The sequence below is a fragment of the Plecotus auritus genome, assembly GCF_963455305.1.
Source record: "Plecotus auritus genome assembly, chromosome: 7".
Lineage (NCBI taxonomy): Eukaryota > Metazoa > Chordata > Mammalia > Chiroptera > Vespertilionidae > Plecotus > Plecotus auritus.
Window position 1 is genome coordinate 44,439,786 of NC_137774.1, and position 16,101 is coordinate 44,455,886.

General features: G+C 44.3%; 1 protein-coding gene and 1 long non-coding RNA gene across 2 annotated transcripts in view; one reads left to right on the top strand and one right to left on the bottom strand.

The window, feature by feature from the left end:
- LOC308254354 overlaps positions 1-3,093 on the bottom strand; it is a 52,222-nt gene extending 49,129 nt beyond the window's left edge. The window contains exon 1 of the long non-coding RNA XR_013961217.1: positions 2,982-3,093. This is a non-coding gene — a long non-coding RNA (uncharacterized lncRNA). The remainder of the gene's footprint in view (positions 1-2,981) is intronic.
- On the top strand, positions 2,990-15,610 carry LOC308254347 (polyunsaturated fatty acid lipoxygenase ALOX12-like; the record flags this gene model as incomplete). Its single annotated transcript, XM_080680325.1, has 14 exons — positions 2,990-3,124; positions 3,679-3,880; positions 5,655-5,736; positions 5,840-5,962; positions 6,056-6,159; positions 6,425-6,585; positions 7,119-7,262; positions 7,905-8,114; positions 10,783-10,869; positions 11,109-11,278; positions 12,000-12,121; positions 14,931-15,031; positions 15,136-15,306; positions 15,431-15,610. The coding sequence occupies 14 exons, from the start codon at positions 2,990-2,992 to the stop codon at positions 15,608-15,610; spliced, it is 1,992 nt and encodes a 663-aa protein (XP_080536451.1).
- Between the last annotated feature and the right edge of the window lie 491 nt (positions 15,611-16,101).

The following is a 16,101-nucleotide window of genomic DNA, read 5'->3' on the forward strand; positions in this document are numbered from 1 at the left end:
GAGCTACTGGCCCCTATAGGTCACCTACCACACAAAGCCACTCTATCAACACAGGGAAGCAGCCAAAATGCAGAGACAAAGAAACACATCACAAATGAAAGAAATGGAGGAAAGCAAACTACTGGATGACATAGAATTTAGAACCACATTTATAAGGTTACTCAAGAATCTTCTAAAAACCTCTGGGAAACTTAGTGAGACCTTTAAGGATCTTAATGAGAATGCCAAAAAAATGGAAAAGGACCAGTCTGAAATTAAGCATACACTGTCTAAAATAAAGAATATACAGAAACTCAACTGTAGATCAACATACCCCAAGAATCAAACCAAAGATCTGAAATATGAGGAAACAAAAAACACCCAACCAGAAAAACAAAAAGAAAAAAGAATCCAAAAATATGAAGATAGTGTAAGGAGCCTCTGGGACAACTTTAAGCGTACCAGCATCCAAATTATTGGGGTGCCAGAAGAAGAGAGAGAGCAAAATATTGAAAACCTATTAGAAGAAATAATGACAGAAAACTTTCCCTACCTGGTGAAAGAAATAGACTTACAAGTTCAGGAAGCGCACAGAACCCCATACAAGAGGAATCCAAAGAGGACCACACCAAGACACATCATAATTAAAATGCCAAGGGCAAAAGACAAAGAGAGAATCTTGAAAGCAGCAAGAGAAAAACCGTTAGTTACCTACAAGGGAGTACCCATACGACTGTCAGCTGATTTCTCAGCAGAAACTATGCAGGCCAGAAGGCAGTGGCAAGAAATATTCAAAGTGATGAACAGCAAGAACCTACAACCAAGATTACTCTACCCAGCAAAGCTATCATTCAGAGTTGAAGGTCAGATAAAGAGCTTCACAGACAAGAAAAAGCTAAAGGAGTTCATCACCACCACACCAGGATTACATGAAATGCTGAAGGGTATTCTTTAAGAAGAGGAAGAAGAAGAAAAAGGTAAAGATAAAAGTTATGAACAACAAAATGACATCAAATACATACCTACCAACAAGTGAATCTAAAAATCAAGTGAATAAAAAATCTGAAGAACAGTATGGACTGGTGAATATAATAGAATCAGGGACATAGAAAGGGAGTGGACTGACAATTCTCAGGGGGGAGGGGGTGTGAGGTGTGCAGGAAGAGACTGGACAAAAATCTTACACCTATGGATGAAGACAGTGGCGGGGTAAGGGCATGGGGTGGGGTGGGGAATCAGGTGGAGAGGAGCTATGGGGGGGGAAGAAAAAGAGGAACACCTGTAATAATCTGAACAATAAGGATTTATTTAAAAAAACAAAGAAAAAAACAAATCTTATTTATGGAATCTATACTATAAATATAAGGGTATACATATGAAGGTATTCATTAAAACACTCATCACAGTTAATACTGAATGCCCATCAAGGCAGTAATCCTTAAGCTATCAAAGAGAGCAGTTAAATCTCCATCTATGGATCTGGAGATATTCTCTTCATGTTTTTTTGTCTTGTTTTGTTTTGTTTTGTTTTGTTTTTAGAGAGAGAGGAAGGGAGATAGAGAGAGAAAGAGAGAGACATCAATCGGTTGCCTTCTGTACACATCTCAACCAGGGATCAAACTTGTAACCTGGGTATGTGCCCTGACCGGGAATCAAACCCAAAACCTTTCCATGTACTGGACGATTCTCCAACCAACTGAGCCACACCAGCCAGGGCCATGTATTGTTAACTGTGGAAAGTAAAATGTAGAGTGAGACCTCATTTTTGTGGAATAAATAACCCAAACCATATGAAGCAATCCTATCAACAAAAAGGAGTGGGCAAGCAGAAACAGATTTTGACATTGGTTGTCTGTCTTGGAAAGGGGATGTGGATAGAAAACAAAAGGGAGAGGAGGGATACATTACCTACACTAGGTGCATGGACGCCAAAAGTCTTATTACAGAAAATATTCTAACTTATCCCTGAATTCTATAGTGTCCCTCAAGAAGGTCCTTCAGCCCAGTCTGTGTGCTCAGTGGTTGAGCATGGACCTGTGAACCAGGAGGTCACCTTTCAATTCCCATCAGGGCACATGCCTGGGCTGCAGGCTCAATCCCCAGTAGAAGGCGTGCAGGAGACAGCTGATTGATGATTCTTTCCCAACATTGATGTTTCTATCTCTTTCTCTCTCTGAAATCAATTAAAATATATATATATTTAGCCCTAGCCAGTTTTGCTCAGTGGTTAGAGCGTCAGCCCTCCAACTGAAGGGTCCCAGTTTCAATTCCTGTCAAGGGCATGTGCCTGGGTTGCAGGCTCCATGCAGGCCACAGTCAAGGAGGAGGAGGGGAAGTGGAAGGCAACCAACCCATGTGCTTTTATCACATAGATGTTTCTCCCTCTGTGTCTCTCCCCCTCCCTTCTTCTCTCCCTAAAAATCAATGGAAAAATATCCTCAGATGAGGATTAATAAAAATAAATAAATAAATAATACAAATAATACAAATATTTTTTAAAAGAAGAAGCAGGGCCTTCTATGGCCCACAATGACAATCCCAATGCTCGTTTAGCAAGTAGGTAAAGAGAAAATGGGTACAATCGCCCAAGGACATCAGGCACTGCCAGCAAGAAAAGGGATTGGAACCCAGGCACCTTCAGAAAACGCTATTCAATAGTAAAACTCTAGCCTAGTGTACATAAGGGGAGAATGAGGGCCTAGAAAGAAAATTCTGGTCGATTCTCCCTCCCCCTCTCCATCTCTTCCTGCACCCAGCCTCAGCCCCTCATCTTCCCCTAAGCCCCATTCTCAGCACTTTGCTGAGAGGAGCAGCCACTTTCCCCCGCCCTCTGGGCTAATCCAGGTTCTGGTTTGTCTGGGGTGGGGCCCAATCCTGTAGTGGGTTGGCACACCCAGTCCTGCTTTATTAAGCCCTGGACTTGTCCTGAGGCAGCAGGACCAAGCCTGGCCGCAGAATCTTTGGTACCAGTAACGGGACCTCTGCCACCCAGGAGAGCCCACCTGCTGCCATGGGCCGCTATCGCATCCACGTGGCCACCGGGGCCTGGCTTTTCTCTGGGTCTTTCAACCGCGTGCAGCTGTGGCTGGTGGGGGAGCGCGGGGAGGCCGAGCTGCAGCTGCACCTGCGGCCAGAGCGGGGCCAGGTGGGCGGGGCAAGCGGGGACTCAGACCTCAACTGGGTTGGGCTCGCTGCTGCGTGAGGGAGGGCGGGAGGGTGGGACCTGGGAAGCTGAGAGCCAGTCACAGCACAACCACGCCGGCTGGGACTTCCAATGAGAAGGGACGCCTGTACCTGAGTAGGTGAAGGATTCAGAGTCAGGGCCGGCGCTGAGCTCCCTGCGCTAGTGGTCCACGCAGCCGCCACTACTTCCCCAATTTACCAGAGGCCAGTGTCACTGTGGGGTCAGTGGTCAAAGAAAAGGTCCCAGGAGAGCGCGAAGGCTGCGAGAGCTCAGATAATGGACAGGTGTAGGTGATGATGCTCAGTCCTCAATTCAAAATACTCAGGGCTTCGTCCCGCGTTCCGGGTCTTCCCTGTGAGATGGGGCGTCTGAGACCACCGCGCAGGTTTTGGGGAAGAGACAATGCTGTCTTTGGCGGCTTTGTCACTGGACTTCACAAAGGACCCCGCAGCCTCAGTTAAACGTCCTCTCCCGGGTCCCCGCTACTAAGTCTCACCGGGTTCTGGTCCCCACAGGTGGAGGAGTTCGAACAGGACGTTCCCCAGGACTTGGGGCCACTGCAGTTCGTGAAGTTGGGCAAACACCGCTCCCTGGTGGACGACGCCTGGTTCTGCGACCGCATCACCGTGCAGGGCCCAGGAGCCTTAGAGGCCGCCGCCTTCCCCTGCTACCGCTGGGTGCAGGGCGACGGCCTGCTGACCCTGCCTGAGGGCACCGGTGAGGGGCCGCTTCAGGGAAGTGGGTGTGGGACCCAGGGCATTGAAGAAGGTCCTGAGGGTTTAAAAAGCGCGTGCTCAGCAGGTTAAAGGTGGACAAGACGAGAAAAAAGGGGAATGTTATACAGAGAATGAAAAAGTTGGAATTGGGACTGGACAAGGAAATAATGGATGTGTAGATCCCACCTCCCCAAAAGGTGAGCAGAGGGAATGGGAGGGGCAGCCATGCTGGGAAACAGAAGAGCCAAAGTAACTTGGACAGGAGATCTCCATGTGACTGGGAACAAGTTAGGGCAGGGGCAGGTAAGGCTAGCACATGGGACCCCTGAGAGAAGGCATGGAAGGGAAGCAACAAATAATATGATGTGAAGAGCTGGTTTGGGTGAGAAAACATGAAAAACAACTGTGAGGACAGGAAGTACACTGACTGGGGTGGGGATGAATGAGGACAGCAAACAGAATCTGCCACCTTAGGAAATAAGTACGAGAGACAATTGAGGGAAATGACAGGTAAGACTGGAAACCTGAACTAAAATGTCTTTGAGGCAAAAGTAAGTATAGGTACCGATGAGGGCAGGATTAAGCCAGGTTGCCAACTATAAACTATGTGAAGTTGAGGATAGGTGAGGTGAAGCCAGGTAAAGTAGCAATGTGGGTCCACTACTTGGTTTGGCACACATAGAATACCTTATCCCAAGGAACAGGTGACAGTGGAAGTAGGTTGAGGTCAGAGGATGTAAGTGTGCCTAATTTGAAGTATGTCATTTTGGAGAACAGCTTAAGGTATGGACAGGGGAGGACCAGGACAGGGGAAATTAACAAAGGAATATGGGATGGTGTAGGATAGGTGTGGATGGTATGGACATTTCAGCTGATTAAGAATGAAGTTTATAGCTACTGTAATGAAGAACAGTGATTGAAAATTTTTAGTTAAGGGTTACAATAAGGCGACAGAAAATTGGATTTTCCTCTTGGGACAAATATGAAATTGGAGATTGGTGAAATCAAGAAAACGGAGAGGATGAAGATGAATGACTAGGAAAGTAAGCAGGGGAGACAGAGAGAAAAAGCGAAGGAGTATGATGCCATACAGTTAAGAAATAGGAGATTTGGATCCCACTTCTAGGAATATATCCTAAAAAACCCTAAACACAAATCAGAAAAAATATATTCACCCCTATGTTCATTGTAGCATTATTTACAATGCCTAAGATCTGGAAACAGCTCAAGTGCCCATGATTAGATGAGTAGATAAAAAGCTGTGGTATACTTACACAATGGAATAGTATGCAGCTGTAAACAAGGCTTTCTTACCCTTTGCAACAGCATGGATAGACCTGCTGTTGCAAAGGGTAATAATGGGAGAATATTATGCTGCATGAAATAAGCCAGTCAGAGAAAGACAAGTATCACATGATCTCACGTATAAGCAGAATCTAATGAACACAATAAACTGATAAGCAAAAAAGGTCCAGAGACATGGAGGCATGGAACAGACTGATATACTCAGAGGTGGGTTGGGGGGTGAGATGGGAAGAGCTTAACCAAAGAACTTATATACATACATACATAACCAATGGATACAGCCAAAAGTGTGGTGAAGACCTAAAGTCAGGCGGGGGCTGGGAGGAGGACAGAAAGGATGGAATAATTGGAGGACATCTATAAAACTGTCAACAATTTAAAAATAAAAAGAAACAGGATACTGGATGAAACCAGGCATAGCATGAGATTGCAGAAAGCATTTGAGGAGAATTGCTGTAATGTCTCCCCAGCCCGCCTGGCAGGAAACAATACCTTGGATGTATTCCAGAAGCATCGAGAAAAGGAACTGGAGGAAAGACAGCAAATCTACCGGTGACCACCCTATTAGAAGCCTCCCAGCTGTACCCCCTTCCCTGACAACTTCCTCCATCAATGACTTCTACCCCCTCCATTAACCTTTGTCCCCATATCCTAGCTGGGCCACCTGGAAGGAAGGGTTACCCATGACAATAGCTGCAGGCACTATAGATGATCTGCCTCCAAATATGAGATTCCATGAGCAGAAGAGGCTTCACTATGAATGGACAGTGATTGCAGGGTGAGGAAATGGTCAGAATGGAGTGGGGCTGGTGGATCCAGAAACAGGTAGGATTTGGTAAATTGATGGTTTCATCTTTGATATCTGTTCTAGGCTTACGGAGATGGTCCTCAAATATGTTTACACCCTCCCAAGCCCCTGGAAATGCCTAGAAGATTTTGATCAGATCTTCTGGGGACGAAAGACTGCCCTGGCTGGTCAGTTGTTTGCCCAGGTCCCCATAACCCTTTGATGACCCTATTGATGAGGTATGTGTCACATTGCATAGTCTCCAAACTTCTTGCCAAAAAGTAATTAATAATTTGAGGCCTGGGGATCTCACAAAGGCCCCATGAATGAAAACATGTGGGCTGGGTATGAAGAAGTCGTGTGACTAAATCCCTAGATTAAGTAGAGTCTGAAGGAGAGGAACATCAGGTTATGGTGAATATCCTCCTCCTAACCTCCACTCTGACCCCACAGAGAAGGTTCACCAGCGCTGGCAGGATGATGAGCTTTTTGGCTACCAGTTCCTCAATGGCACCAACCCCATGCTGTTGAGACGCTCCACCTCTCTGCCCCCCAGGCTGGTGCTGCCCTCAGGGATGGAGGAGCTTCAGGCCCAATTGGAGAAAGAACTCCAGGTACACCCCCCAGCCCTTGATTGTCTTCTCCTTGTCTGTGAGGTGGTGAAGGGGAGGAACCAAAGTTGAGTCTGGAAAGGGAGGCTGTGGTAACCCACTATCCCTGTGGGTAGAGTCCTCTGCTGGAAAAACCTAGAGGTGAAAATGTAGGGAAAGCATCGAAGCTGGATTCTGCCAATAAAACTGACCATTGGGAGATGGTGGGGAAAGGAGCTTGGGCAGCCTGACAGGGCGAGAGCTGGGCATACCTGTGCTACAGAATCAACTGGCATACTTAGTCCTAAAACTGCCTCTGACACAGACAAGCTGCATGTCTGTAGTGAAGCCTCCTTTTATGGGGTCTTAGTCCTCCCTGTAAAATAAGAGAACTTGAACTTGATGCTCTGGTGCTTCCTTCATTTCTGCCACTGGGATCTGGTACAGATAGGGGATAATGGCAAGTGAGTGAATGTCTTTACATTGCTTCCCCTTTGCCTTGGACCTGTGGAGGTATGCTTTCAACTCTAACCCTGCATTCATTCCTCTTTCCTTAGAATGGTTCCCTTTTTGAGGCTGACTTCATCCTACTGAATGGAATTCTAGCCAATGTGATCCAAGGAGAGAAGCAGTACCTGGCTGTCCCCCTTGTCATGCTGAAGATGGAACCCAGTGGGAAGCTGCTACCCATGGTCATCCAGGTGAGGTGATAATGGTATCCTCCTCCCAACACTGCTCTGTGTTCATCCCCAACCTCTTCCCAGGGACAAAGACAGCAGGCTCTTGTCACCCACCCCTGCCTCATTCAGTGACACCTGTCCTTGTATCAAATATGTCCTTTCTACATTACAGCCTACTCACAACTCACCTGGAATTGCCTTTTTGAGAGTCGGAATGCTGTTAGTTCTCACCATAAGACTACTTAATCTCTTTTTTGACCTATGATTCTGTGGAATATTCTTTCTTTCTTAGACATATTTTCTCCCTTGGTTTTAATGTGTTTTCACACTTACTGTTCTCATCAATCAGTTCATAGGAACTGTCATTTATCTCACATGTCCAGCTTTTCCTTCTGATTCTACCATCCTAACTCACACCCGCATCAAGTTTCCCTCAGTCATACTAGACACCTCTTTCCAATTCCTCCTGCTTTGAACCTGACCATCATGGCACTGACACTTCCCCACAGCGCTTGAGAGGATGAGTGGAAGGGCCTTCATTCCTCCAACTATATTATAATCCCTGGGAGACAATAATCAGTCACCAGTATTTCCCCCAGAATAATAAGCTTAGTTTCTAACATAGGATGAAGCCAATGAATGCTTAGCTGCTCTTTGTTTCAGATCCAGCCTCCCAGCCCCAGCTGCCCCACCCCACCACTGTTCCTGCCCTCAGATCCTCCACTTGCCTGGCTCCTGGCAAAGATGTGGGTCCGAAGTTCAGATTCCCAACTGCATGAGCTCCAGTATCACTTGATGAACACTCATCTGCTGGGTGAGGTCATCGCTGTGGCCACCATGAGGTGCCTCCCAGGACTGCACCCTGTCTTCAAGGTACATCCTCTACCCTCCGTGTCCCATCTCCCTCACATCCCAGAGGAAGGAAACAACGAAATAATTCTCTAGGATTTAAAAAGCGTAAGCCACCTGTTTGGGAAGAAGTTAACAAAGCTTCTTCTAATTGAATGAGTGCCCGTGTTATTGTAATAAAAAAATCTTTATAGCAATTTGTAAACAGACAAGGGGAAATTATTGTGTCAGGACCTTGCAACTTGTGGCTTTATTTCTGAAGTTTAAATTATTTTATTTTGAGATAATCATAGATTCTTATGCAGTTTGAAGAAATAATACAGAGAGATGCCAAGTTACTTAGCATATATTCAACACTTATTGTAAGACAGCTCTGATATTCTCCAGCAGAGTCTGCTGTAGAGCAGGAATATAATTTCATAAATAAAAAGTATTGCTCTGCTTCACAGAGCTAGCATTTAACTGGCATGACAAACGGTACACATGAAAAATAACCAAGCAGCTGGGGAGAGGTCAATGGGGGGTGGCGGAAAGGAGACTTATGTAATACTTTAAACAATAAAGAATTAAAATTAAAAAAAATAAGAAGAAGAACCAGAGAACAGAATCTGAATATAAAGTTGAAATCAAGACAGAAAGCAATAAACACCTCAGCTTAGGATTCATTAAGTAGAAGGTCAAAGGAATAAAAGACCAGCCCCAGAGGTTATTTAACCTGCCAATGAGAGAGGTGTGTGACATGGTAGTTAGATCAATGGAAAGGAAAATGCAAAGACCTTGTGATGAGAGGAAATAGTAGTTGCAGCATGCCTGGATGCAAGATTGGAGAGAAAGCTCAGTGGTCTGAGCTTCTGCAACAACTAGGAGCCCACCCAGTCGATACAGTTGTGCTGATCCAGAAATACTGTAATTTTATACAGTAGTGAGCCTAGAATATACTGCTAACCAGAAGGCAGCAAAAATAGCCATGTGCTTGCTTTAAAAACATTTTTGAAGTCTTGATGACATTAGCAGCAGGAGCAAAAATGGTACAAACTTATGAACCAGAACAATTGTCAGAAACAATACAGTCAGCAGAAGCCCATTTTGAAGTCAAAGATATGTTCGGTTTTAGGTACATGGAGTTGGAAGTGGTGGCAAGATATGTGAGTGCATGCTGGGTAGAACATCTGAATTGTGTTTCTTCCAGGAGTCCCAACTTTCATCTCCAAACCTGTCCATTGGTAGCAGTGACCCCTTTGGGTCCTGGGGTAGCATAGACAAAATAGACCTTAACAGAATTCCTTGATGTTGGAGTTAATTGACTTTATGATGCTTTTTCATCACTATTTGCTGTATATCTTAGTGATTGAACCAACTTTTACATTTCAAAACCCCCCTTTCACAGCTCCCTCTACACCTGTCTCTCCTCACCATAACAACTTCATCCCACAGCAAATAACTGAGTTGTTATCAGGCCACCCAGGAGGGCTAGGCCTGCCCCCTTCATAAAGGTTACCTGTGCAGGCTGTGCATTAGACTGCTGGTGTTTGGATCCTGAATCCTGGACTCAGTTCTTACCAGATGTGTGCTCAGGGTCCTCATCTCTAAATGGGGATAATGGGCACTCTATCATGGAGGTGAATAACAGCGTTACATAGATTAAATGCGACAAAAAATAGTAGTTCTTGCTATTATGATTAGTTCTTTGTCTTCTGGTTTCTTCCCTCCTCATGTAGACTTTGGGTTACCTATGACACTCAGCATCCTTAATGGTCTTTCAGAGGTTTCAGACCAATGTGAGTTGCTTTGTTATGTTGGTACCAATTATTTCAGTTGGGTCCTTCCCTCTCTGCAGCATCACCAACTCACATAAATACCAATATTGCATGAATCCCCCATCTCAGGATGAAGACAAAATTGTCTAAGACAAAAGGAAATGCACATGAAGATCAGATGGCCTTTTTGAAGGGCAAAGGGAAAGCAGGAGAGAGCGGCCCTAACTAACAGTGCCTAATTGGGAGGTGGGAGGAGATTTGACAATAGCCCCTCTGCTGTTAAAGAGGGTAGATCAATAAGGTTCCTTTAATTGTGACTGGAAGTACCCTACCAAACCCCGAAATTTTAAAAATGCAAGAGTAAAATAACTAAAGGTTGGAGGAGCAACTTTGAAAATTAATAGAAAGGCTAGTTTAAACTGTAAGGATGTGTATGCTAGAAAAATTATTTTTAAAATCCAAAGATAAAGGACTGATTCTCAAATGACACCTATACTCAAGGTGGGAATAATAATAATGATAACAACTACCATTCAAGGACATCTGTGTGCTAGGCAATGTACTGAACACTCTCATATGTAATACACATAAGCATCACCACAGCACCTGTGATGAGACCCTATTGTCATCCCCTGTAAAGAGATAAAGAGATGGGTGCTTAGAGGGTTTATTATCTTGGTCAAGTATCAAAGTAAGTGGTGAAGTGTATATTAAAATCCAGGTCAGTCAGACTCCAAAGCTCAACTCACAGGAGAATAGGAGAATATGAGGCTGAGAGATCAGAGAGGGAGGAGACTATCCGGCAAAGGCACCAGCAGGTAGGAAAGCATCCAGAGAAGAGGGAGAGAAAGCCACCATGCTGAGTGCCACTCACTAATAAAGAAGAATCCAAGCATGTTGTACATAAACCACCCCCTCCAATCTTCTCCATCCAGCTCCTGATCCCACACACCCGCTACACCATGGACATCAACACCAGGGCACGGAACCAACTCATCTCAGATGGAGGTTTATTTGATAAGGTAAGGAGTTGGATTGTGAGACCACCTAATCACCCAAGTCTGCATGACCTCCTATCACTTTCAACATTCTGGGGGCACCTGTGTGAATGTCCTGACCCTTAAACCCAGGAGCCTTGTCCCTTTATACCAATGTAATTGAATCGAAAAGGCCACATCTGACCACTTTATATAGTATGCCATATTTTCTAGTTCTATTTGTCCCCTCAAGTTCTGTTTGTCTCTCATTTCTGTTGTCACAGGGATGGAGCACAGGCGGAGGGGGTCATGTGCAGGTGCTCCGTCGGGCCATGACTCAGCTGACCTACCGCTCCCTCTGTCCTCCTGATGATCTGGCTGACCGGGGCCTGCTGGGAATACCAAGTGCCCTCTATGCCCATGATGCTTTACGGCTCTGGGAGATCATTGCTCGGTGGGTGAGAGTTGGAGAAATAAAAGGACATTGGGAACAGTGAGAATGGGGCTTTAACCTAAGGTCACAATGAGGCCAAAGGAATATGAAATAAGAAAGTCCAGACAGGAGAAGCATAGGACTCTATCGAGAAGAGATGAGGAACAGAGAGTAGGATGAGAAGGCTGAAATAGACAGTATAAGTAAGCAGAGTTGTGTGGGTGAGTAAACCTAAGGTATCTGGTGGAATCAGACACCTATACTAAAGTTAAAGAGGGTAGATCATTTTGTTATGAAGAGTGACTATAAACCATGTGTTTGCAATGCTATTTTTTATATATTTCTTTGTATTGATTTCAGAGAGGGAGAGGGAGAAAGTTATAGAATCATCAATGATGAGAGAGAATCATTGATTGGCTGCCGCCTGCTGGCCCCTCCTGGGGATCTAGCCAGCAACCCAGACACGTGCCCCAACTAGGAATTGAACTGTGACCTCCTCGTTCATAGGTCCACACTCAACCACTGAAGCACATTGGCCAGACGAAATTCTTAAAACTAACGTCCCACATTTCCTTTCTAAACTAGCGTGTAGAAAGAGCTTCAGGATGTCCCAAAAGGAAAGTCTTATCAGATCTGTCCCCAGATACAGTGAGAATCAGCTGGATAGACACCACAGAAAAGGAGTAGTAGCCAGAGACTAGAGCTTCTACTCTCAAGGAGCTCAGTTCCCTTCTCTGGGCAGGTATGTGGAGGGGATTGTCCACCTCTTCTACCACGGGGATGATATCGTGAGAGGGGACCCTGAACTGCAGGCCTGGTGTCGGGAGATCACTGAGGTGGGGCTGTGCCAGGCCCAGGACCGAGGTAAGATCCCTCCCTAGATAAGGGAGCACCTTAAACCCTCTGACCAGAGGCCCTTTTCAGCCTTGCCCTTCTGGGAACATGATCCCAACCCCTCATCAGCCCCAGTCCCTCCACACATGGAGCATCTTATTCCCATTCCCACTTCCTAAGTCTCAGGACAATTCTAGAAACCAAAGAATTGTTCTCCCCCTCCTTTTCATAGAGGCCCCTAATCTGTCATAAGGACTGATAAGGCCAGAACCATAGTCAGTAAGGGATCTGCCCAGGCCCTGCCAGGCTCTCTTCTAATTATTGTCTGTTTTCTTTATTAAGGATAGAAATGGGGAGCCCATGAAAGCCCACCCTAGCTTTCCCTCCCTTTTTCTCCTTCTTAATACTGTCCAGCACTCACACAGGATCCAGACATCCTACACGCCTGCCAAGTGCAGGGCCATTTCTAGGTGTAGTCTCGGTACTGTATATATTTGACTTAAACCCAAACTCAGTGTCATGATCCTTGGGACTGAAGTTTCTTAGGAAAAAGTGTACTCCTCACCAGTGAACTAACCACCTGTAGGTCCCCTACCCCATTTTATATCCATAAGGAAGAAATAGCCTTTCTTGAACTCTTCCTAGATTCATATTCCTCTAATACACATAGGCCAGAAGGGACTGTTTTGAATCATCCTTTAGCTCCTTCCCCCTTCAGTCTTCACACCAATACCTTGAATCCCTTACACTCCCTCTGTGCAATAACTGTAGCCAACAGCTAAGATCTATTACTTATAACCAGGCCCAGGGGGTGCGCACATCATAAACCACACGCCTACCATGGATTGGAGTCCTATCTCAAATTATCTGGGGCTGTACCTTCCCCATTCATCCAAGAACACCTCCAAAGCCCTTCATGACCAAAATCTCTGTAGTATGTCTCAGTTCTGGCCATCAGGCTCCATCTGATCCAAAACACCCTTCTCATTCTCTCTTTCTTGCTTCTCCCCGTGAAATATCCACATCAGAGCACTTGTAATACTTATTTGAATATGAGCTTTAACCTCTTGCACCCACACTGTGTCTCCGGCAACTTTCATGGTTCTCTTTGTGCCACATTCTCTCATCACCCTCATTAAAGGCAGTGTGTTAAGATTTTCTCTTCCCAGAACTATGCTTGAGAAAGCTATTTAATCTCATTGACTTTTAATATACTTTGACTGAAATGAATGTATTTCTTGTCCCAATTGAAATAATGAATGTGACAAAGTTGAAATGTGTAAAAACAATCAATATAAAATTATTGTGATCCTATGCCCCACTCCAAAAAATTATCTCCCCAATATGGTCAGTAAGTGTAATATGTGAACAGGTCCTTAAACACCTGAGCAGCATCTCAACTGTAAATTGAGTGGATGGGACAGTGGATTTGATGGTGTTCCAGTTCCAAAATGAGTCTATGACTTCTCTTTTTTTCTACATTATAGCCCAGATACCTGAAACTGCTTTCCGGAAATAGGGGAGCAACCTCGGTATTCTTAACCGCTTTGGGGGAGGTTGGAAATTTTATTAAAATAATATAAACCTAGAGAAAAGTTACTTTTAGTAAGGTGACATACCTGTATAATTAGCACAAAGTACAAAAAAACATTACTAGCTCCCCAGAAAGCCCCTTGTGCTATTCCAGTCCTTGCCCACCCAAAGGTAGCCACTTCATACTGTGCAAGTTAGTTTTACCTGTTTGAACTTTACACAAAAACACGCACTCGCTAATGTCTCCAAATTGTTTGAAATATACCCATGCTGCTGTGAAATGTAGCATGTAGTTCATTGTTCTCATGTATGTTATTCTATTTTGTGAATATGGTGGACTTTATTTTTCTTTTCTCCCATTGATGGGCATATGGGTTGTTTCCATTTTGAAGCTATTAATGTCATTGCTGCTGTGAATAATGTTGTGTGTACAATTCTGTTGGTTATGTATCTAGTAGTGAAATTGATGGTCATAGGATATGTGTATGTTCAGTTTTAGTGGTTTCTGACAGTTTTCCAATGTGCTTGTATACATATACTCACCCTCCACAGCGTATGAGGTATAGTCAGTATCTTCTCAAATATTTGAAAACATACTTTGGTCATATTGTGAATATGTTATGTTTTCACATTTAAGTTGTATTCTCCCAGTGACTGGTAGAACCGAGGAACTTGTCCTAGGTTTAGTAGCCACATGGATATCCTCCTTTGTGTGGAGCCTGTTACTCTTTTGTACCATTTTATTTTGGGTTGTCTACCTCTCTCCTGTTGCTTTTAACCACTTTTTGAACGCTGGATATTTGACCAACCAGCCTCTCGGCCCTGCCCACTCTCCACCTTATAAACATACCTACAATGGACTGAGGGGCTTTGCATGAATGGTCCCTTTATAAGGTAACAATTATTATCTCTATTTTCTTAGTAAAAAAAAAAAAATAGCTCAGAGAAGCTAAGCAGTCAGTCCAAGGTAATGCAGGACTGGTCTCTTGACTAAATTATTAGCTATCCCCCTTTACATCTCATATCTCCTTTTCCTGCCTTACTTATATATTTATCACTATCTAACAAACTGTGTTTAATTTTACTTAGTTATTCTGTTTATTATCATTCTTCACTACTACAGTCTGTTTTGTCCACCAACATATTCCCAGTGCCTATATAATATCTGGTACATAGTAGTTCATGACTTTTTAAATAATGAATGAATGAACACACTAATTCTAACATAAAGACATGCCAAGATATCAGCATTTATTTCCTTATCTCCTTTGGAACTGCAGTGTCTAAGATTTGTTCTTTTCTCTAGGTTTCCCTGTGTCCTTCCAGTCTCGAGCTCAGCTCTGCCATTTCCTTACCATGTGCATCTTCACATGCTCTGCCCAGCATGCAGCAGTCAACACGGGCCAGGTCTGGGTCTCTGAGAGAAAGCTTGGGGATACTTGAGGAACAGAGCTGGGGTCTAAGGTCCTGAATCAGAGTTTCTAAGTGACTCCAGATTATTCTTCTTTCAGTTCGACTGGTATGCCTGGGTCCCTAATGCCCCAAGCTCAATGCGGATGCCCCCACCCACCACCAAAGACGATGTCACAATGGACACAGTGATGGGCTCACTGCCTAATGTCTGGCAGACCAGTCTTCAAATGTTAGCCACATGGCTCGTTAGCCAGCCCCCGCTAGACATGGTGAGAGGGGACCTCTGGAATTCTGAGGGGACTGATGGCTGACAAGACTTAAGGGTGAGGGACTGGAGTTTGGGTTCCTTTTTCTTAGAACTAGAAGATGATTGATCCTTTCTTTCTGCTTCAGGTACCACTGGGGCATCACAAAGAAGAGTATTTCTCAGGTCCTGAGCCCAAGGCTGTTTTAAGGCAGTTTCAGGCTGATCTGGACAACCTGGAAAGGGAAATTGTGGCCCGGAATGAGCAGTTAGAACTTCCCTATGAATACCTGAAGCCCAGCCTCATAGAGAGCAGTGTCACTATCTGAGCCCAAATTGTTCACCCTTCAAATACTTGAGGCCACCACCATGCTTAACATTTCCCCCTGATTTTTACTGTTTTCATGGGTCTGATTTGCTATGGTTCTATTTTCTCCTCTTGGGTTCCCTACCTGAATATCTCACCTGCATGAGGCATTGTCCTTACTTCCAGTTTCCTTAATAGAATGATCTTTAACTTGAAACCAACTCCCTTAGAGAAAGCAAATAGCTACTCATGTAATGTTTTCTTTCCTTTGGATATTTTGCCTTCTCCATTTGTCAATAAATCATTATATAACGACATTACATTATCATTGATATAAGTGATTTAAAAATATTTTAATGGTGTACCTAATTTTTAATACAGTGGGAGATAGAAGTTAATTCCATTCCTTTTTTTCTGATCTGGATATCAGTTATCACAGCACTGTTCATTGAAAAGCCCATCCTCCCTAATAATCTATAATGCTGACATAGATTAAGTTGCCATCTATATATA